This window comes from Leopardus geoffroyi, chromosome E3, assembly GCF_018350155.1.
Source record: "Leopardus geoffroyi isolate Oge1 chromosome E3, O.geoffroyi_Oge1_pat1.0, whole genome shotgun sequence".
NCBI classification, from domain to species: Eukaryota; Metazoa; Chordata; class Mammalia; order Carnivora; family Felidae; genus Leopardus; species Leopardus geoffroyi.
The window spans coordinates 32901612-32924391 of NC_059340.1; the positions used below are offsets into that span (position 1 = coordinate 32901612).

Below are 22780 nucleotides of genomic sequence, written 5' to 3' on the forward strand. Positions count from 1 at the left end.
CTCTGTCCTTACGAGGCTTACGTTCAAATGGGGAGAGACAAACACATGATCACGCAAGAGTACTTCTGATGGCAAAAGGACATGCCTGAGGAACCCGGGGCAGCTTCCCGGGCATCTAACTCGCGGCCCGGATAAAGCCTGAAAAGCCCAGAGCCTCTAACAGCTGGTCTACCTCTGGTGACGGTAAGACTGTGCGTGACAGTGGGCACACTGAGCGGGACAGTGGGCACCACAAGTGACATTAGAGACGACGGTAGAGCTTCTTGCTGGCTGAAGTCACAGGGCAGTTTTTATGGCAGAACTGGTACTTCAACGATGCAGGTGGGCGTCTGGACGGGCAGGAAGGGGAGGGGAGCTCCAGGGGAAAGCAAAGATGAAGACAGGCGGGCGTGTGAGGTGTGTGGAACAGGGAGCGAGAGAGGAGGTCCGTGAAGCCGCACAAGAAACACCCCCGGATTAGGGCCGGCTGCCACCCTCGCTTCCCGGGAGGCCGAGGGGACGCCCACCTCCTGCTGGGCCCTCCCCCAACCGCTCTCCAACTCTGGCTGCACCGCGGCACTCTGGTTAATTCTTCAATGGCTGCCCACTGTTCTCAGCCTGATGTCCGAATTCCTTCACATAATTTAAGGAGATTTCTCTGTGACCTCTCCTGCGTCATGAGCCTGCTGTGGGGTCCTGCACTGCCCCCTCACCCCACGTACACCACCCTTAGTGAATAACCTGAGCCTTTCTCTCCTCCAGGCTTCTCAAACATGGTTTGGTCCCTCCCACCCCGCCCCTACAGCCTGGCACACCCCTCACTCTTTACATCCCCATTTAGATGGGTGTCTGCCAGGCACCTGGGTGGCTCAGTCGGCTGAGCCTCTGACTGGATCTTGGCTCAGGTCTTGATCTTGCAGTTTGTGGGACTGAGCCCCCTGTCGGGCTCTGTGCTGACAGCACAGAGCCTGTGTGGGATGCTCTCTCTCTGCCCCTCTCCCACTCGTGCGTGCTCCCTCTCTCTCTCTCTCATAAATATATATTTAAAAATAAATAAAATTTAAAAAACTTTTTAAAAACGGGTGTCTGCCTACCAAGGAGGCTCCTGACTCCCTAGCCTGCATTACAGGGCCCTCATGCCGAACAGGATGGATGGGAACAGAGTCTAGAACACTCCGACGGCCTGGAAGAACTCGGACCTGACACGATGGGTGCTTGGGCTCATTATGAGTGATATGGTGAATATGATATCCTAAAGGTTAATCTGACAACACTGTACCCTTAAAAATAATCAGTGCTCTCTTAGGCAAAAGTAAACTGTACCAGGAATAGGTGACCATTTGCCTGCTAGGTAAACATTCCTCTTCTCTTTGGGTAACAACCTCTGATTTTCCCAGGGGGAACCTCCCCTGTCTCTCATTCTCTGTCTACCAGCTTGGGGGGGGGGTGCTGATGTCACCCCAGCTCCAGGCAAGGGCCAAGTACAGCACCCCACGCCCCCTGCCACAGTGACTAGGTCAGGGATGGGCATGAGATCCCCAGGTGATCCAACTATACTCACTTCTGGACTCCTGCTGGCAATATTTAGAAAAGATGCTCCCTTTTCCCCACGGATTGCTAGACGGCTATGATGTAAGCCTGGAGCCCACTAACGATGGCACCAACACAGGAGATACGCAGAGACAAGAACGGGAAAGAGACAGACTCTGACAGCTTTTGTCTGAACACCTGCACTCAGCCGTGGCGTAGCTAGCGATCGGAGTCAATCCCTTCCATTTGGGGCCTAAGGCAGTTCTAGGTGGGTTTCTGTCACTGGCGACCAAGACTGTGGACCCCCACGCAAAGGTGATCAGAGTGAAGGCAACGAAATAACCTAACACCACAACAGTCCTACCAGCAGCATGCTAACTGGCAGTTCCTGCTAAAGGTGATCTCGCGGTAGCAATCCTGCAAATGCGTCAGCAAAGATTCTCCTTGCTGGTGGGCATTCGGCAGTCACTGTCACAGCCGTGCCACCAGTGTGGGCAGCACACCACCCACCCGTGACATGTAGCAAATAACCTCTTACTATCTCCGTCTCCCTGAACTAAATCGCTAACTCAGGTCGGTAGACAAAGACCAGAGGCACCCAGTTTTCCGTTATTTAGCAAAAGTAAAATCCTAACAGGCTGCCTCCTTTCCAGGGTGAAAGCGGAGAACATTATGACGAATAACGTGGTTCAAAAGCAATTCCGGCTCTCTCTGTTATTAGCCTCTCAATTTTTCTTTACGTCTCGAACTGTTCTTAAAAATAGTCTGTTTTGAAAAGGGGGAGGGCTCCTAGATGCCCCGCATGTCAAAAAAAAAAAAAATTTTTTTTTTCAATCCTAAATTCTTTTATTTACCTTAATCTTTCCACCCACACTGCCATGAATATATTAGGAACTGTCACTTGTCACTGGCAGCATGACCAATTTGTATCAGGTGCCCAGGACTTTCCCAGTTTTAGTACTGAAAGTGCCACGTCCTGGGAAATCCCTCCATCACAGGCACTCCGGGATGGTCACCCTTTGTGTCAGGTGAAGCTCAAGTCCCATTTTACCTCCACCTTTACTTCCTACAACCACCAGAGCCACCTTGAAACTCCACAAACCCGGGGTTCCCCCGCCCACACCCTGCAGCCCCACATGATGGTTCCTGCTTGTCCCTGAAGACTTTGCTCTGGTGTTGCCTCCCCCAGAAGGCCTCCAAGGGTTCCTACAGAACCCTGGACCTACAGAGATCCCGGCATCTGTCACGCTGTATAGTCTGGGTGTTATGGCTGTCTCCCCCACCAGCCTGTGAACTCCCTCAGGGAATGAGCTATTCTGTACCTAAGGCCCAAGATGTTTACTATCGGAGCCAAACGAAGAACGTCACAAGCGCTGGGGTGAGGACCAGCTGTTTCCGGCACTCTTTTCCAAGTCATCTTGGGATCTTCCGAGTCCCACACCGATAGGTAAATCGCCGAGTTGCTCAGACTGTAATACGGATTAAGCTCATCTGCCTGACCCAGGACAGGCAGCTTGGGTTTCCAAAAGCACCCAATGGCCCTTTAACCTAAACGGTGAAACTGGGCAGTGCCCAGATACGTAAAAGGAATCTGAGAACCTTAACGGTCCCCTGGCTGGCCGGAGGGTAAGTGCTCCGTTGGGCACAGAGACTGAGCCAAGTTGCGAGTCGCTTCCCCAACCGACTTGGGAGGAAGTTTCATTCAGAAAGACAGTGCAGTGGATACAGGCATCAAGGGCAAACCCTGGCTTTGACCCATTTCAGCTGTTGTCACCTTGGGGCAAGTGACTTAGCCTCTTTGAACCTTAGCTTCCCCTTCTATAAAACGGAAAACAGTAACAGTTCCTACACCTCAGAGACTTGCAAGGACTCAGGAATAACACACAGAAGTCCTGAGCGAGGACCTGGCAGAGAAAATGCACTCAATAATCATTCAGGTACTTGACAAGGGCTAGAGTCAGGCAGAGCTAGGGGAAAGCCTGCAGGTGCCTGGACGCTGGCAGGAGGCCCAACCTCCTTTAGATATTCATCCTTCCCTGTCTCAGACATATCCACCCACTCTCTAAATTCCTGAAATCCTTACGCCTCTCCCTTTCCAGTCCAGCTGCCCTCCCGTTTAAGATTCCTGGCTTCCCTACACACCCCTACCCTGTCTATGCCTCTCTCCCCCCTGTGTCCTCTCTCATCACCCCCCACCAAAACCATTCCTTACTACATCCTGATCCCTGCTGCCTCCTACTCTTCAAGGCTCACACACGTTTATTAAACGCCTGCTCCATGCTAGAAAGGACACAGCTGAGAAGCAAAGGATCCCCGCCCCTGGCCAAATGAGAAGCCCCATCTAATTTCCCTCCCACCAATCCTTTCCCTGGGCCCCCATCTTCCTTCTACTGCTCCCCGCCTCCCCGCTCCATCCTTCTTCCTTCCCATTAGTAATCTTGGGAGCTCCCTCCAGAAACCAATCTATTTCTTACCACCAAAGGTTTGCCTTCTCCCAACTCAACTGCCGCCCCACACACTATATTTTCCTCCCTGGAGTCATTCCCTCCACACAACTCTCTAGTTTCCATCAGCACCTCCAAACCCCCCCCTCCCCACACACACACCAAAAATTCCATGTTTGTCTACATGTTCTGCACCTGTCCCAATTCATTCATTTTTTTTTCATTCTTTCAGTAGCCACTGAGCTCCTACTGTGTGCCACTCAGCACGAGATGCTGAGAATACCACTGTGAGCAAAAAAAGGGGTCTCTTCTCCCCTGGCAGTAACAGTTGAGGAGCAGACAGAAAAGGAGCGAAAACAAGCAGGGTAAGGGCAGATAGTGGAGCTATGCATTGACTGAAATCAAGAGACAGATCAGATGGAAAGGAATGGAGGTGGGTAAGCACTTGAGGCAGGGTGGTCTAGGAAGGCCTTCCCTAGCTGATAGACACAGTGACCGCCATCAGCCACGTACTGTGTAACAGACACGGGATCAATGTCTCTCCATGCATGACATGACTGAATTCTTGCACAACGGTTCACCATCCCCGTTTGCAGAGGGGGCACCAGAGGCTCAAGGAGGCCAAGTAATCTGTCCAAGGTCACACAGCTATTAAGTGGTGGAATCAGGATCTGAATGCAGGTCTGATGCGCTCCTGCTTCCCAGGACCACGTCTGCCACCTGTCCTTCCCCCAGAGCTCTACTTCTGCTGGTCCTCCCCGTAGTCGCCACCATGGGGGAAAAAAATTTTTTTCATTACTGCCGTTCATTGAGCACTCGTGCGTGCTTCCAGCTTTGCGTGCATTCTCTTATCCTCCCCTCAAAACGATAAGAAGCAGGTGCTGTCACTATACCCGTTTTACAACTGAGGAAACTGAGGCCTAAAAATTCACGCACTTACGTTCAAACCCTGATCTGACTCCTGGGTCCAGCCCTCTGACTCCTAAGCTGTCCAGCCTAAGAAGTACCACCCTGGTCAGCTTGGTGCCCACCGCTGCCCCCGGCAACAACGAAGTCTGCATCCATAAACTGAAATCTCCTCCCCTTGCTTTACAGACGGGGGTGCCGAGACTCCGAGAAGCTAAGCCACTTGCCCAAGGTCACACAGCGAGGAGCGACGGTGTCAGGGTTCGAATCCAAGCGCCCTGACTCCAGAGCCCTCGCTCTTAACCACCATGCAGTCTTTCCCGGGCGTCTCTCTCCGCCCTCCACCTCGCTCTCACACCTCGCAGAGGCCCCGGCCCGGGGCTATGCGCCCCACTCCCACGTCCAGCCCCGCGGCCTGCCCCCCTCACCCCCCAACAAACACACTCACTTGAGGTGGTCCAAGGAGTGGATGTTGCGGGAAGACTTGCCGTGGCCCCCGCCCACCCAGCTCCGCGAGCGGCCAAACATGTCGGCGGCCCCGACCCGTTGCCCGCCTCACGGCCTCATGCCCGAGCGGCCGAGCGACCGAGGGCCCGCAGCGGCAGCACAAGCGGAGGAGGCAGCGGCGGAGGTGGTAGAGGGACCGCCAACCACCTTCCTCCCCGGCCCACAGCTCCGCACTGACATTCAGCCGGAACCGGCCGTTCGACCGCCGCGCTTTACGGCCGCCGCCACGGGGAACGCTGGGAAATGCAGTCCTCCCGCGAGGCCCCCGCCGAGAGGACTCTGCAAACGAACTACGAGGCCCGGCGTGCATCACGCACCTACGGACCTGCGGCCTTGGAGAAGAGGGGAGCGAGAGGAGAGCCCGCAGTATCGTATGGTGGGCGGGAATGGGAAACCTGTGCGCGGAGCCTTGAGGAGGGCATCGGTGAAGTTGGGTGACTCAAAGTAACCGCAGTGTTCATAATTATTAGCTTTTACGATAAGAATAGCTATTGCACTATATATGCTATGTGCCAATGTCCTAAGCGATTTGCATATATTGTTACTTAATTCTAACAACCAGCCTATGACGCGGATACTGTTATCCCCATGCCGCCCCCCTCCTCCCCGGGAAATCTGAATCACAGCTTTAAGGGATTGACTTACCTACGCTCATGGTTCAAACCCTGGCACCCTTATTTAATACCCCAATAAGCTACTAATCTGTACCAAATTGGTAATGGCCTTGATCTTAACAATTTTTTTCTTTCCCCACATGAGCCAAGAAGTGTATCTAAATTTCTGTCCTGGGGAGTGAGTGACAAGCTCCCTGGAGGCAAGACTGCCGTGGTCACTATTCATTCATTCATTTCTACACTAGACAGTTCTCTGCAATCTATGGTGTCCCATTAACTGTGTTCAGACTTGGGCTAAGGGCCAATGTTCTCCCCACTTCCTAGCACAAAGTTTTGCACATCATAGGTGCTCAACAAATACTGGCAGAGTGCGGCGCTGGTGGCTCCGTGGGTTGAGCATCTGACTCTTGGTTTCCCTCAGGTCATAATCTTGAGGGTGACATCCACCTTGGGATTCTCTCTGTCTCTCTGTCTCTCTGCCCCTCCCCTGCTCGTGCTTTCTTTCTCTCCCAAAATAAACCACAACAAAAATATTGGCATAGTGAATGAATGATTGCATGAAGGTTTCACCTTCAGCAGTTGGAGAATTAATGGCTTTCTCTGTAATTCATCTGAGGGGCCAGAAAAGAGCCATGGAGAAAAAGGGCAGGTCTGTTCTCCAAACGCATGCGGACCTAGCATCTTCTTGGGTCCTCCCTTTTCCCTGGGCCTAGATTTCCTCATCTGTAGAAAGTGGTAACATACTACACTACCCCATCTAGCTACAATGAAGCAATGTATGTAAAGCACCCAGCCCAGTGTGGCCTGAGATGTAAAGATCTGTTGAACTGCTCTGGAAGATTGCTTGGGGCAAGATCAGTCTCCTGAAGGATATACGGGGGTTGCTCATGAGGAGGGGAAATCAGTGAGTAGCAGACTCACTTCTCTACGTACTTCTTGGACGTTTTAATGTTTAACCACGTACTGGTTTTTTTTTTTTTTTAATGTTTATTTATTTATTTTGAGGAGGAGAGCAGAGAAAGAGCGAGAGAGGGGCGGAGAAAGGGAGACAGTGAATCCCAATCCAGCTCTGCATTATCAGCACAGAGTCCGATACAGGGATCTATCTCACCAACTGTGAGATCATGAGCTGAAATCAAGAGTCAAGAGTCAGACGCTTAACCTACTGAGTCATCCAGGCGCCCCTAACACGGACTGTTTTTAAACATGCTTTACAAAGTAAAAACAAGAAGCACCCCCACTGCTGCAGGTCTGAGCTGCCTGGGAATGTCTTCATTCAGGTGTCCCTGAACCCTATTATGTAGACCCCCGCGATGCAGCCAGAATTTGGAGAGCTCAAGGAGCTCTTCCCCACCACGGAAAATTGCCACTTTGGGAAGTCGGAGAGTTTCACTGGTAAATTCACCGCCCCCCGTCCTGCCTCCTTTTGACAAGTAAACTGAGTCCCAAAGAGGCGTGACGCCATACCCAAGTCTAGGGGGTTGCTGAGAAGTTTGGGGTTTCCTCCAGCTTTCGTAGCTCTTAGGATACGTGCAGGTTCGAACTGTGTCCTGTCTCTTTCCCCTCCCGCTACTCCGTGGGGGATTCTCAGAGCGAATTGGATTTGAGACCTGGGCGGAGCCCGGAACCAGGAAAGCAAGTCAGAGGCCAGCACCCCGAGGGGCGGAGCGAAGCGGTACCGCCCCCGGACGTCTCGGACCAATGACCGCGGGCGTCGAGCAGGCCAATGAGCGCGGGCAGCGGGCGGCTGGCCAATGAGCGCGGGGCCGCTTGGGAGGCGGTGCTCGGAACGCGACCAGGAGGGCGACGCCGCGGCCGCAGCCATGGGTGCTGGGCCTGCGGGGCCGCGGAGGGGGCGCGAGGAACTGCCGGGCGGGGCTGAAGAGACAGCCGCCGGGACTGGCCCTGGACGCTGAGCTGCGGTGGGGCCCCCGCCTGCTCTTGGCGGGCCAGTGAGCGCGAGCGGGGCGCGTCGGAGGAGCCGGGCAGCCGCCGGCCACCTCAGGGGGGCCTCCCTGGCTGCCGGGAGGATCGAGAGGGTCGTGTGGGCACATCTGGGGGTGCGTGGACGCCGCCGGGCGCTTTTCAGGGGCCAGGGAGCGTCTGCAGGGGCCGCGGCACACCGGCGGGGGCACCGCCGGGGCCCAGCGCCGCCTCGGTCGAGCGCCCGGGGCGTCCCTGCATGGCTGAGCTGCCCCCTTGCCGGCCGCCCGGGCGCCGCAGCGGCTGAGATCGCTGGGATCGCCGGGCCGCCGCCGCCCTCGCCGCCCCCTGCATGCCCGGCGCCCGGGTCGCGGCCCACCTGGACGCGCTGGGCCCCCTGGTCCCCTACGTGCCGCCGTCGCTGCTGCCCTCTATGTTCTACGTGGGCCTGTTTTTCGTCAATGTGCTGATCCTATACTACGCCTTCCTCATGGAGTACATTGTCCTCAATGTGGGCCTCGTCTTCCTGCCCGAGGACATGGACCAGGCGCTCGTGGACCTCGGCGTGCTCTCCGACCCCGGTTCGGGCCTCTACGATGCCGACTCGGAGCTCGATGTCTTCGATGGTTACTTGGAGTAGGCTTGGCTACCGTCCTCCCCTCCCCCCCAACGACCCGCAACCCTCGGCCTGGACTGGCCGCCCAAATCCTGCCGCCGCTGCTGGTTGGGGGCATCGTTTGGCCAGGGATGGGACCCCCAGGACGAGGCCCTCACTGGCCTCCAAGACCTGTAAGTGCCCTTTCTGCACCAGATGAGGATGGGTTGGGGCGCTGGCGAAGAAGAGGGTGGCATCTCCACACCGGACACACACCCTTCCCCCAGGCTTGGGATTCCGCCATCCACCTCCTGGAGGTCTATTTAAGATGCCAGGAATGGCCAGACCCCTGTTAGGCCCTTAGTTGGGGCTGCAAAGCTTTCCCCGGTGAAGGTGACAGTCGTTGAGGGGAAGGGAGGCTGAGCCTGAATGGTGTTGGGTTAGCCACGGTACCTACTGCCACAGCTTGTGGAAAAGCCTTTGCAGCCAGATCCCTTTGAGGCAGATCTGTCAGCACCTCGCCTCTGCCTCCATCTGGCTTGATGGTGACCTTGGTTTTTCCGGAATTCCCATAGTCCCGGAAGGATAAAGACTTGGAGTGTCAGAAGAGCTAACACGCTGGGCACGACCACCTTTGTCCCGTAGCCCTTTCGGGGACTGGGTGGGGACTTGAGAGCAAGGGCTCAGGGCCGAGGGCGTAGGAGGTGAAAGCTCCTTCAGCAAAGTCTGCACTTCCTTTTGGCCTTGGGTTTGCTGCCGTTCGGGAGTCGGGTTTCAGGGTGCCGGGCAGTACTGCAGCTTGGAGCTGCCAGGGCCGCCAGTTTTGCAGGTTGCTTTTGCAGACTAGGCAAGCTGGGGCTGGCTCCGCCTACGGGGTTTGCAAGATCTCAAGGAGGAGTAGGGGCCACAGGATCTTTGCACTGAGGTGTTAAAGCTCTGCCGCTGGGCTGCGACCAGGAAGCTGCGTGTCCTGCCCCACCTTGTGTGTCGATGGGAGGAACATGAAGGTCCAGGAAGGAGGAGGGCTTGGCCACAGTCTCCCAGCCGGGAAGAGAGGCGACTGCACAAGATGAGAGGACACACAGGCACTTTTTGGCTGAGCCCCTCCGCTGTTCGGTGCTGCCGTATCACTAAGCACGGGACCCGAGTGGCAGCGAAGGGAGGATATCGAGGTAGCAAGGGCTCCTTTGAGAAAACAGACACTAATGCCACTCGCCCCATGCAAGCTGAGTTAACGCCCCTCCTCTTGTTGCCTGTCTTTGCCAAGATGACCATAGTCAGAGGGAATGCCGGATGGGGCAGGACCCACTGGTGGTAGTGCTGGGGGCTGAGGCTCCCCTGAGGGACGGACAGTGACATTTCTTTGAGAAAAGCTTCACTTGAGCTCAGTGCGACCTTAACAAGAACCAGGTGCCAGGCAGAGTGTCAGCACTCTTGCATACCTACCCAGTCTGCCTACCTACCTGCCTGCCATCCATCCATCAATCCGTTCTTTGATTGAAGAAAAATATTTACTGAGTACATACTGTGCCTCGTGGGTGAACACAGTGAACAAGAGAGACTTAGCCCTGGCCCTCCTGGCACGGGGAGAGAAGACACAAGCAGATTCCCAAGCAAGGTATCAGATTTTCTGGGAGCCATTAAGACATGTGGGAAGGACCTGGGCCATCCTTGTTCAGTTCAGCCCTTAGAACAAGTGCCTGGCATCTAGTAGGTACTCAGTAAATGTCTGTTGAGTGAGTAAAGCAGAATAGAGATGGGCTGCTTTAGAAAGGGGGTGTCAGAGAAGGTCTCTTCCAGGAGATGACATATTTGAGCTAGCCCTAAGTTGGTAGACAGAGCCAGACTGAAGATCTGGGGAAAACCAATCCGGGCACTGGCAATGGCTCGTGCCCAGGCAGTAGGGTAGAAGAGCTGGTTTGTGCCGCCACCCAAATGAGGCCACTGTGGCTGGAGAGCAGCCCCAGGAGAGGTCAATGGGGCAGGTGGGGGCAGACCCTACAGGACCTGGGAGGCCAGGGCCACGAGCGAGGGGAAGCCAGCAGAAGGTTTTAAGCAAGAGATGACTTCGGCAGTTGTGGGCAGAATGGGTTGTCGGCGCGAGTATGGATCAGGGAAGCCGTTTGGGAAGTGTGTAGTTGCCCGGGCTGGAGGCGGCGGGGGCTTGGCCGGGGCGAGGTTGGTGAACACGGAGAAACAGACTGAAAACACCTTGCGAAGCTGGAATCTGTGGACTGTATTCAAAACCTGTCCCGAGTATTGATCGTTCACCGTGCCTGGTGCTAGGCCCTTTGCACCTGCTTCCACCAGGCCCCAGTGCTAGGCCTTGGAGAGCCTAAGATGAATCTCTGCCTCCCAGCCAAGCGCTTGACTTTGAGACAGCGTAAGTTGGTGAAGAATGTCTCATTTTATCTCTTCACCACATCAACAGAAACACTTCCCCTTCCAAATGAAAACATTGGCATGCTCTGAACCCAAAACTTAAGCCCAAATGCTTCGTCAAACTTCGCAGCAAAGGCTGTTTGAGCAGAAGCACCAGGAAGCATGTCTCAGGGACACCCTTGCAAAGCTGTCAGAGTGGCGGGGCCCGAGCTGGGAAGCAGGAAGGCCTGGGGCTAGGGGGCAATACTCGAGCCCCATGGAGCGGGGAAGTCACGCACAGCGGTCCTTCTTCCCCAATCCCGAATCCAGGCCTAGGCGGCCTTGGCCCCGGGACCGGGGAAGCCCAGACCTGGGTAGGGGAGGGTGGCCAGTAACAGGAAAAGCCTCTGGGAGAGATCTAAAAATGGTCCGACTGCACCGCATCTGTGGGCCCCTTTCTGTAAGCAGAGGAACATCAGTAGTCAGATCTCTTTCCTTCTGGCTCGTTCTCACGCGGAGACATTCTCAATGTTACGCACGACAAGGTCATAGAAGCACTGACGGGGGTGGAGGGCTGGCCAGGCAGCAGGGACTGGGGAGGATCTCAGCGTGCACTCACTTTCTCTCCTCTTTTTCCTCTTATGTGTGTATGAACATGATACCGTTCATCAAACATTTGTTTGAAGGAGGCAGTATTAGGGCTGTGATTAGGAGCACGTACCTGGTTCAAATCCCAGTCCGGGCTGTGACCTTGGGCATGTCACATATCTCTCTGTGGGTCAGTTTTCTCTTCTAAGGAGTGGGGGAAATGAAATCTATCTCATTGTGAGGATTAAATGGGATAGATGTAAAGCTCCTAGGCCCTCCTGTGTCCAGTCAGTGATCATATTCATGTTAACCACTGTTAGCATTAACAGATGTAATGGAAAGTGTGTATGCTCAGGCTTTGGCAAACGTATAAACCTGCCTGTGCACTCCTACATGAATATTCACATCCCCCAGTGAGCCACGGAGGACTGCTTTCCTGAGTGCTGGGTGGATTCGGGTCTGGGCTCCTGAAAGAGAATTCCCCCGCTGTCTTCCCAGCCCAGGACCCTCAGGAGACCTTTCCCACTGCCTGTGGTCTCCCAGGGCCACCAGATCTGGGCCCCGTAGAGTCGAGGCTGCACTTTTCCTAGAGTGTTAATCATTGCCCAGGAGCAGGAAGTGGGGAATCAGGAGCTCCCTCCTTCCCAGGAGAAAGGCCCCTGCGGCTGGCCTGGGAGCCTTCGGAGAGTCCTCACATGCCAGCGTTTCCGATGCAGAGGCAGGGCAGCTGGATTGATTCGTCCCTGTTCTGGCACGGAGGAAGGGCTGTGGGAGAGAGCCTCTCTGCACCGGAAATGGAGAGCCTACAGGATGTTGCTGTCAGTCACTGGGGCCTGGTGTAGCTCAGATTCGGAGCTCGGGTAACCAGACCGTCGGGCTACCTATTACAGGGTCTCCTGGCTTCCGGGTCCTGACCGGGTGCCACGGCTGCTCCTTCTGATCTACCCGCCCTGGTCCCCTCCGTGCTAGTCGGCAGCCTGTGCCACGAGCAGAACACCCAGGCTGGTGTGTCAGCGCCCTGCTCAGAAACCCAGAATTTCTGCAGGGACGTGGACAATAGATTCAGGTCACGGGAGATCCCTCAGGCAGCTGGTGGAGCTCGTGGGGGGGGGGGGGGGGGTGGGGGGGAGGAGAAGTGTCACGGCAGAGGAGGGAAACCAGATAGCTGTGGTCCAGGCAAGAGACAGGTGCTGATGGCAAGGGGGAGGCAGGTGCACCCCTGGCCTGGCCGACTTTCCACTCTGTGCTACCGCTAGGTTCACCCTGAAGACCGCTGGCCGTGGGACGCATGGGTGCCGGCTGCCCCTCTGGGCGGAGAAGGACCCATTAGGGAGGGGTGAGGAGCCAAGGAGGCAAAGCTGAGGAAGACAGCTGAGCTCCCCAACCCAGTGCTGGGTTTGCAGGGGCTCACGGGGGTGGGGTGACCCTGGAATAGCGCTCGCAACTCTCCCAGGCCTGCTGCACAGACCCTGTCGCTCCTTTTTGCTGAGTTTTTTTAAACCAAACTTTACCTTGAAGTAATTTCCCAATTAGGCAGAAGTTTCAAGAAGAGTGCAGAGAACTCCCCTGTAGTCCCCACCCAAAGTCACCAGTTGCACTGATTGACATGTTGCCACATTTGCTCCCGAACGCAACACGTGCTTGCCCTGCATGTGTGTGTGTGTGTGTGTGCACATACGTGTATGTGTGCAGTTACTCACCTGAGCCGTTTGAAAACGGATTGCAGACCTCATGTTCCTTTACCCCTAAATGTTTCACTGGCTGTGTGCTTAGGTCAAGGACATTCACTGCCATGACCACAGTCACAGTTGTCAACATCGGCAAATTTAACACCGTTGCGAGCCTATGAACCAGATTCAGTCTGTGACTTTATTCAGATCTCACAATTGGCCCAATAGTGGCCCTTTCACAATAGAAAGGCAGAGTTGAGGTCCCAGATCCCATCCCAGATCACCCTTGGCCTTAATTGTTATGTCTTTCGAGTCTTCCTCGATCCCGACCAGCCCCTCATTCTGTCTTAATCTTTCATGACATTGACATTTTGGAGGAGCACAAGTCTCAATTTGGGTTTATCTGATGTTTACTCTTGAGATTAGGTTCAGATGATGCACTTTTGGCAGGAACCCCGGGGAGAAGTGAGTGAGTGCCCTTCTGAGTGTATGGTTATCAGGAGACACATGACGTCTGTCCCACTACTGGTGATGTTAACTTTGATCTCTGGCCTAAGGTGATGTCTACTGGGTCTCTCCACTGTAAAGTTCCTGTTTTTCCCTTTATCATCTGCCATTGTGATCAAACTAGTTTTAGTATTTCATCTTTCAAAAATCTACTTTTTTATGTGAATTTACTTTTTTATGTTTATTTATTTTTGAGAGAGAGAGAGAGAGAGACAGAGCATGAGCAGGGGAAGGGCAGAGAGAGAGAGGGAGACACAGAATCGGAAGCAGGCTCCAGGCTCTGAGCTGTCCGCACAGGGCGCCACATGGGGCTCAAGCCCATGGACCGTGAAATCATGACCTGAGCTGAAGTCGGACGCTCAACCAACTGAGTCACCCAGGCACCCCTATTTAAATTTATTTTTAATGTTTATTTATTTGTGAGAGTGAGAGAGACAGCGTGAGCGGGGGAGGAGCAGAGAGAGAGGGAGACACAGAATCCGAAGCAGGCCCCAGGCACTGAGCTGTCAGCACAGAGCCCAACACAGGGCTCGAACCCGCGAGCCATGAGATCATGACCTGAGCTGAAGTCAGAAGCCCACCTGGCTGAGCCACCCAGGCGCCCCTATGTAAATTTATTTTTAAAGGGATGTTTATTTATATCGCTGAACACAGAAAACCAACATTACTAGGCATGGATGAAAAAGTGAGTGCCAAAGTCATTAACCTCTGGCCGCATACCAAAGCCAGCTAAAGGCCTGGGGCCTCTGGGCTGCTCTTTGTTATGGGAGACCAGCCACTGTCTGGTAAGCTAGGGTAGGGGTCGGTAAGCTAGGGTAGGGGTCGCACCTGCGGAAAGGCTCATGCACATTAGATGAGAGCGTGAAGGGGCGTGTAGTCAGATCCTGAATGACGCTGACAGTGTTGATGGTGTGTCAGACCCACAGGGGACTCGGCCCGGGGCCTTCCCCTTTCCTCCAGTCCTTGTCTCCTCTTGGGGGCCAATTACCAAGGAAGATGTGTCTGTTTGGGTGGCCTTTGAAGCAGCCCTGGGTCAGGCACCCGGTGAGTCGAGGTGAGTCGAGGCCGCGATGCTGGTGCCCTCACAGCTGTCATCCCAAGCCTGGGAGTGGCTGGGAGCCACTTCCGACTTCCGGTTCCAATCACCACCCCACCACCCCCTCCGAGGGGAAGGCTTCATTCCTGGGATTCCTTCCTGGCCTTGGCTGGGTGGTTAAAAATAGCTGCCTCTCTCACATCTCCTAGCTTCCCCTAAGCGTCACCCATGAAGCAGGCAGGGCTGGGCTCATTAGCTCCACTATACAGGGAGGGAAACTGAGGCTTGGGTATGGTCAGTGACTCAGCCCAGATACCCAGCTATGAGGTGGCCAGTTGGGCCTCCTAGCCTCGCTCCCAGTGCCTCCTTGACGTTCTCTGTCACTCTTGGGCACCTGCTACTTTTCCCTTAGACCAGAGAAACCAGGCTGAGGCTGCTTCACAAGCTGGGGGTATCTGGCTAGCACTAACCGTTGCATTTTCATAGTATTTTTTTTTTTAGCATTGCCTTTGGTGTGTGACGAATGATACTGTTTTTTATTCATGAGAGTGACATAAAGGTTCCTTTAAAAAAAAAAAAATTTAAAAAAAGTGCATTCATTTAAAATACCAAATAAATAATACTCCAGGCAGTTCTTAGGCAAGACTCGAGGGCAAAAGTTGCCATGTCTTCGGACCAACCAACTGGAGACACATTTTGGACCAAGAATCATCACAAAACTGACAACTGATGAGTGTCAGCATCTGGCACGTGAACCAGACCTGGGTTCGAGAAACCGACCCTTGCTTCTCCAGAACGCCGGCTTCCCTGGGGGACACGGACCCAGGCGGCTTCTCCTTTCTGAGCCCCTTCCGGCCGTGAACTCTTGGACCAGACAAGGCAGAGGTCCTTCTGCGGCCCAGCCCGTCACTGAGACCACAGAGGAGACGCAGGGCGTTTTGGTTCTGGGTGACATCTGTCTGTAGCTGCTTTAATTGGTTGGTTGGTGAGCAGTGGGTTTCCGGTAGGCGAGGTCCTTGGAGGACGACAGGGCTACTGTTTTCAGAAGGCCCCCAGCATGGAAGAGGTGCCCTGCCTGGTGTGTTTTCTAGCTGGGAAGGGATGGAAGGAGGGGAGGGGCCGCTACTTACCAATGCCTTGTGTATCGTAGGCATTCCACCAATGTGATTTCATAGCCTCACCACAAACATTCCAGGGAGGTAGGCACTGTCCTCTGGTTTCAGATGAATAAACAGGCCCCGAGAAATTAAGTTAATTTGCCTGAGGTCACACGGCTAGGAGGGGGCAGAGCCTGAATCCCCACAGATGGGCCTTGCCCTGACTGCCCCTGAGGAAGCCCGCACATTGGCTGAATCGAGAAGAGAAATCTTTCAGCACGTCCAGGGCATCGCCCCACCAGCGCCCTCAAGACACAAGGGCCATTTTCTCACTTAAGCCAAATGCCAAACCAGGCGGCTTCTCCACCGAGGTATTGAGCTGACACATTGTTCTTAAAATGGCTCAAGTGCCCAGCTGTCATTCTTAATGACAGAAATGAGTCAGCTGGCCACTCCCTCTGTCCGGATCCGGGGAGTAGCACGGAATGAAAGGTTACAGCTTCAGAAAGAAAGAAAGAAAGAAAAAAAAAAAACAGCCATTGGCCAATGAACTATCCTGCGCTAAAGAAGGTTGGAGAACGCCCTGCCTTGGATTCTGCAAGCCAAGGCTCCAGGATGCTTTCAGCCTGAGGCTTTGGGTGCCCTGGAAGAAGGCGATGAATGAACCTCACGTCAGACTGCGGAAGGGAGGTTCAAGTCCTGGCTCTGCCCTCTGCGAGCTGTGTGGCCTTGAACAAATTGCTGAACCCTCTCTGAGCCCCATCTGAAATTCCGGATGATGAGCCTGCTTGGCCCCACCTCCTGAGGTGCTTCTGAGGCGTAAATGAGCTAGGACCTGCGTTAAAGCACATAGCACGAGGTAGAGTTACCACCTGTCGTTGACATGCTCAAGATGCTCGTTGAGGGGCTTGCTGTGAGGCCAGACTTGCAAGTTAAGGAACCAGGGGATCTTTAGCAGCCACGGCAGGTGGCAGAGATGAGTGGTCTCAGGACACCCTGCAGAGGACACACAGACCTGGGCTGTCCTCAACTTGCTGTGTGGCCTAGGGCAGGTCACCGCCCTCTCTGGGCCCTTTGTGGAATGAGTGGGACCGACTCCGATCAGGGTCTCTCACACCCCACGTGACACCACCAACAATCGCTGCTGTAACGTCTGAACTGTTATTTGCGTCACTGTTTTCTTTAAACGAGCTCTTTTTAAAGTGAAGTGATGTCCTGGAAAGACCAGACCCGTATATTCCTATCAGAAGTGAAACCCAGCAACATTTGCCATAAATAGGTGACCCTGCAGATAGCTCAGTGAAAACAGAGCCGTGGTGAATACAGCTGGAGCCGGTGCCTGTGGAGCCCCGGGCCTGTTCAGATGGGAGATTAGCCCGTGTGAGAGACACAGGCCAGCCGGACCGCCGCTTGCCTGGACCCCGTGCTGGTGGTAGTCACCAGGATTGGGAGAGGAGTGAGTCCCCATCCTGGGGGGTCCACACAAGTCTGAAATGGGCTTAAGTATGATCCCCGGTGTTGGAGGGCTCTGGAGTGAGCCCTGCTCTCAGGAGCACCCCCGCAGGGAACCCCAGAGGTCCCTCGGAGGGAGGGGAAGCCAGGGACACCTTGCTGGATGGCTGAGCTCCCCAGTGCTCCGGCCACACCCCTGGCTTCCCCTCTCCATGCCAGGTCCAGTGGGGGGGGGGGGGGCCAGGACACTTGGCCTGTGTCATCAGTGGGAGCCAGGGAAGGTCTCAGAGCAGTGGAAGGATGTGTTCCCAGCTGGCCTCTAGAATCTGGCAGAGAACGTGAGAAACTTTGCAGATTTGGCCCCTCCCCCTCCTCCCCCAAGGCCTGCCTTCTTGCTCCCTTCCGCCACCCCATAGGAACCTGGGGGGGGGGGGGGGCGGGTCTAGGACCTGCTGTGCTCTCATCGCCAGCCCGCCCGCCCCCCACCTGGCGCGTTCTTCATGCATGGCCTCACCCAGACTCTGTGCTCCATCTGTCCCCGTGCTCTGTCCGTCTTTGACCTTCGGCTGCAACTGCTCACAAGATTGTGTCCCAAAGGCATGACTACATTTATCACGGGGTCCCCAGCCCCCCGGCTCAGGACCTGGCACACAGGATGTGTGAAATTAGGTAGGGTTGAAAATCTCCAGGGGCACGAAGCCCTGGGGAACTGAGCATCCCAGACAAGTTTCTTACTGTCTCTGAACCTCAGTGTCTTCATCTGTAAAATGGAATCGTAACAGTGTGTCTAACAACTCCGGGAGTTGTTAGAGCTGAATGAAATGACTTAGTGCCATGGGCCATCTTGGGCATGCTGTCCCAGAAGCGGGCCCTGGGACAAAGATTCAAGGGCAAGTCACTTATTTGGGAGGTGAGCCTGGGAACTACTGGTAGGGAGTGGGTCGGTGAGTCGGGAAAGGGTTGTGTCATCCAGTAGGTCACCACTGCAGGCCTGGGCTCAGTCCTGCTCTGGGGACTCTGGGGGCCAATGTAGGGGTGAATATGGCTCAGTCACCTCAGCTGTGGAGTGCAGGAGTTGGGGCATTGATTCACCACCTTCCTGGCCATCACCGGTTGGAAGGCAGCTGTGGGGGGACTTTGGCTTTGCCTGCGGGACACCAGGCAGCCCTCGGGCAAAGAGGCAGGTCAGCATGCCCTGGAGGGGTGAGTGGAGGGAACAAGCGAGGCACCCGCAGCCTCCGCCCTGGGCTCGAGGCACTTAGGTGGCTGCTACCTCCTGAGCTTTTACTGATTGTGATTGTTGTTGTTACATCCAGTGCCAGCTCCGCCTGTCACAGGTGTGTGACTTAGGCAGGTCACTTGGCGTCTCTGAACCTTGGGGAGATGCATGGTTCTCAGTGGAGGTGGTTCTGCTCCCCCCCAGTGGCCCTTGGGAACGGGACAAGGGTACATTTTTAGTTGTCGCAGTGCCTGGGGGTGCTACTGGCATTTAGTGGTCAGGGACCCCGGGGAGGAGGGGGTGCTGACAACCGTCCTGCAGGGCCCAGAACGCCACCCTCCACCTCAGAGAATTGTTACACCTCACATGTCGGTGAACCACAGTCCGTGTCACGTGTTTCGCATAGAAGGTCTATCGGATGCGTGACGGCATTTGCAGAAGTGAGCCGGCAGAGATGAGGCACAGAACTGGGACAGGAGGGCAGGTGGGGAATGGAAGACGCCGCCACCCAGCCGGACACAGAAAGCGGAGGCTACGGGAAACGGGGAGCCGCCGAGGGGCCTGGCCGCGAGGATGATGCCATGTCCTCGGAGGACGAGTCCGGTGGGGCTACGGAGTAGCTTGGCGACGGCCGCAGCCTTCCCGTAGCCTGCGTCGCATTTTCCAGGCGGGGCGGGAGGCGGGGCCAAGCCCCGCCCACGACCCGAGCTTGCTCGGCTGCCCTGGGGCTCAAGTGGGCCAGCAGGCTCTGGGTGACCCCTGAGCAGGCTGCCCTCCTTCCTCCGGTCCCGATCCCCCTCGTCCCTCCCAGGGTGGACAGTCCTTCCTCTCCAAAGGGAAACTGCCCTGGTCCTCCAGTCCAGGCTCCTTAGAAATCAGGCGAACTTATTGTTACAAAGTTATCAGTAATGGGGCACCGGGGGGGGGGGGGGGGGGGGGGGGGGGGCGGCGAGCGCTCAGTCGGTTAAGCGGCCGACGTCGGCTCAGGTCATGATCTCACGGTTGGTGGGTTTGAGACCCGCTTCGGGCTCTGTGCTGACAGCTCGGAGCCTGCTTCTTATTCTGTGTCTCCCTGTGTCTCTGCCTCTCCCCCACTCACGCTCTGTCTCTCTCGAAAGTAAATAAATTGGAAAAAAAAAAAAAGGTATTAGTAAAAGTTGTAGGAAAACACCCCCAGCCTGAGTCTGGAGCTTCTGATGGCTTCTGAATGCAAGAGATGGGGGAAGGCCTCCCTGCCCCGCCTTCTGCCTCCCGGGGCCTGGAGGTCGGATCCAGATACACCCCCAAATGGGTGGCGGGGCCGTGCTTCTGTGCCAGTAACACCCCTTTTCCCTTCTCGTTAGGCCTGCTTCCCCCGAGAGCTCCGTGCCAACAGAGAGGTTTCTGTCCAGACCCAGGAGGGTGGGGCAGAGAGATGGAGACTGAGAGCCGAGGCCCGGAAGGCCTGTACCCCTGTCCCCGGGGAAAGGCAGGGGCGTCCGAAGACCTCCCCCCACCTCAGCGTCGCACAAATGGCCTTGCCTTGGCTTCTGACCTTCGCCGCGGCGATGGATGTTTACAGGAACCCAGCCAGAGTCTGCCTCCCCGCTCTTCACCCCCGACCGCTCCTGCTTCTCCACACTTCATCTTCCGAGAGGATGCTTCAAACTGCGGACCCACTGTGGAAGCCACTCCCAGCTCCGTTGGAGGCCAGCGGAGCCCAAAGCTTGGCCAGGTTTGGCCCCGAGGCTGGTCTTAGATGCAGCGACTATTTCAGGGAGTAAGTCAGAAGGAAAAGAAGCCAAGGATCGTGTCGGGGGCGAGGGTCAGGCTTGACTTATTCATTTCAAGTTGCTCGTTCTGCATCAAGTTGCCAGGACTGATCCGTCATGCGGGGGGGTGCCTCGCTGCTCTGCTGGCCAGAAATGTTTTTGCAAATGTGAGCGGTATGAATACTTGATGTCGATAAGCCTGTAAAAGCAATACTTAGGAGGCTGACTTCTTTCAATTAAAAAATGTATGCAACCAACCCCAGCCTGTGGGGGCCCTGCCTCTTTTTGGGTTTTTTTCTTTGAGATTCGGGAAAGGAGCCCTGATGCAGGACCCCGTGCTTGACAAAGGGGCAGAAGAGGCCAGGCTTCTCCAGCTTGGGGCCAAGCTGGGTTGGCGTGGGAGTCCAGGCGGAGAGGCTGGGCCCAGCCTGCCGGGCGTGGTGGCCCGGATCCCAGAGACGCACCCAGAGACTTGTGCTAGGGATGACGGAACGAGCGCGGGGAGGGAAGGAGACACCATCACGTGCACGCCATGTTAAGCAAGGTACAAGGATTGGTGCATTGTGTGGGTGGGGACACAGGTGAGGGGGGGGTCAGGCCGCCCGCAGATCTTCAGGGAAAAGGCAGCTACAGCGCCCCCTGTCTCCCTGTGCTGAGAAAGGGCGCCAGGGAAGGTGACCAGGACATATTTGAGAGACCCAAGGAGAGACGTGAGCCTGCGAAGGGAGATGCTTTCATGGGGCGAGAGACCGGAGGGGAAAGCTGAGGATTTATTTAAAAGATGCAGTAGACGTGGAATCAGGCCATCAACGCACAGCGGGACTCCAGACAGATGCCCCGGCCCCTTCTCCCACCCAGCGAGTGGCGCTCTGGGAGCGATTCCAGCATGCTGTGCCCATGCCTGTGGACACCCACTCCCCCAAGGAAAGCGGAAGGCAGGTCTGCCTCCTGACTCCCTCCTCTACAGGGGTGTGGCCTTAGGCAAGTCACTTCTGAGAAATGGGGACAGTAATTTACGTACCTCATAACGTGACTTGGTGCTGATTACCAAGGTCCCCACTGGGCTCCCATGGCTCCGTATCAGGACTCACAGCTTGGCAAGCAGAGCCCACACTGGTTTGCAGCCCCCATGTGCCCCCCTGTCCAGGTGCCCTTGTGCAGTGCACAGACCGCCCAATCACACCAGACAGCCCTACCCCGGGGAGTTTTTTTTTAATTGACTAAAATACATGACTTCCCAGAGCAGGCACCTTGAGCATTCTATTGAGTATGCTACCGTGCCCTCAGCATATGTTTGTGGAACGAATAAAGCAAAGAAAGCAAAGTGGTGAGGATCATTCATTCCACAAACATTTACTGAGCACTTACTATGTTCAGGCACCCTGCTGGGTGCAGAGGACGGAGCAATGAACACAGCAGACAGGGGACCGGCCCTACTGAAGCCCACATCCCAGAACAAAAGCAGACAACACAACAAATAAACATGAAAAACAAACGACAGACCAATTTGGAGACTGGGAGTGAGGGGCATCTATTCAATAGGGTGGTCTGGTAGACCTTCCTAAGGAGCTGCTGTCCTTTAAACGGAGTCCTACAGGGTCAGAAGTTGTCCCAAGGGCCAGGAAGAACATTCCAGGCAGACGCAGGAAGAAAACACATATTCCTATGTAATAGGGACAGCTAACAAGTATTGAGCTGTATGCCAGCTCTTGTCAGCATATTAGCTCCCTGGATCTCTGCGTAACCTCCATGAAGGGGATACTGTAACTATGCCCACTTTTCGTATGATGAGACTGAGGCACAGAGAAGGAATCTGCACAAGTGGTGAGCTGGGCGCTGAGCCCAAGCAGTCTGGCTCTGGGGGTCTGTGCTGCTGGCCCTAGACCGTGGTCCCTTTGAGCAGGAAGGGTTTCACGCAGTATTGGCACAAAGTGATCATTACCGATATTTATCGAACACTTACTATATCCCTTGCACGGTGATAAGCACTTTACATGTATCAGCTCATTTAATAAATGGCAGCTATCATTCAAGAGTCCGAACGACGAATAATCACGGCCTCTGATGGGAATGTGTCATCTCTGAACAGACCGAAAGCAGTGGGTATGATGGTGCCCCCCCCCCCGCCCGGCTGAGGGGTGCCAGCAGAGGCCTGCACTGGGGTGGGTGGGGGGGTGGCTCAGTGCTCACCCCTGTGGCTATACAAACGGGAGCCCGTGGATGGCATGCAATCCCCAACTGCCGGGACCCCCTGAGGAGTGATGCCCCAGCTATTTAAAACCCAACCCTGGGGGCACCTGGGTGGCTCAGTGGGTTGAGCATCCGACTTTGGCTCAGGTCATGATCTCGCAGTTCGTGAGTTCAAACCCCGCATCGGGCTTCCTGCTGTCAGCGCAGAGCCCGCTTCGGATCCTTTGTCCTCCTCTCTCTGTGTCCCTCCCCCACTCACACCCTCTCTCTCAAAAACAAAACAAAACAAAACAAAAAACCTGGGTCACAACGCCTGGTGTCCTTTGCAGCTGGGCCGAGAAAAAAGGCCTCCACCTCTTGGCAAGGACCGAATCCCTCTGACCCTCCTAACTCCTGCCCCCCCACCTTGGG

General features: G+C 55.3%; 2 protein-coding genes across 18 annotated transcripts in view; one reads left to right on the forward strand and one right to left on the reverse strand.

Annotated features, from left to right (window-relative positions):
* CLEC16A (C-type lectin domain containing 16A) overlaps positions 1 to 5599 on the reverse strand; it is a 203662-nt gene extending 198063 nt beyond the window's left edge. For 10 of the 16 annotated variants that reach the window (XM_045461259.1, XM_045461258.1, XM_045461251.1 and 7 more), the window contains exon 1: positions 5308 to 5577. In XM_045461259.1, coding sequence (XP_045317215.1) covers positions 5308 to 5387 — 80 coding nt within the window. In that variant the 5' untranslated portion in view covers positions 5388 to 5577. Of the gene's footprint in view, positions 1 to 5307 lie in introns of all 16 variants that reach the window. The other 6 variants (XM_045461252.1, XM_045461260.1, XM_045461262.1 and 3 more) reach the window with 2 other exon arrangements.
* Positions 5600 to 7738: 2139 nt separating this feature from the next.
* Positions 7739 to 20436, forward strand: DEXI (Dexi homolog). Of its 2 annotated transcripts, none has more exons than XM_045462193.1 (2): positions 7739 to 8692; positions 19772 to 20436. In XM_045462193.1, the coding sequence occupies exon 1, from the start codon at positions 8256 to 8258 to the stop codon at positions 8541 to 8543; it is 288 nt and encodes a 95-aa protein (XP_045318149.1). In that variant the 5' UTR covers positions 7739 to 8255; the 3' UTR covers positions 8544 to 8692; positions 19772 to 20436. The 2 variants fall into 2 exon arrangements, with proteins under 2 accessions (XP_045318149.1, XP_045318150.1); XM_045462194.1 differs by having other exon boundaries at positions 7758 to 10116.
* The last annotated feature ends 2344 nt before the right edge of the window (positions 20437 to 22780 follow it).

What these genes read in the sequence shown, in the direction of transcription:
- DEXI (XM_045462193.1), top strand. Translation starts at nt 8,256, where the DNA reads ATGCCCGGCGCCCGGGTCGCGGCCCACCTGGACGCGCTGGGCCCCCTG.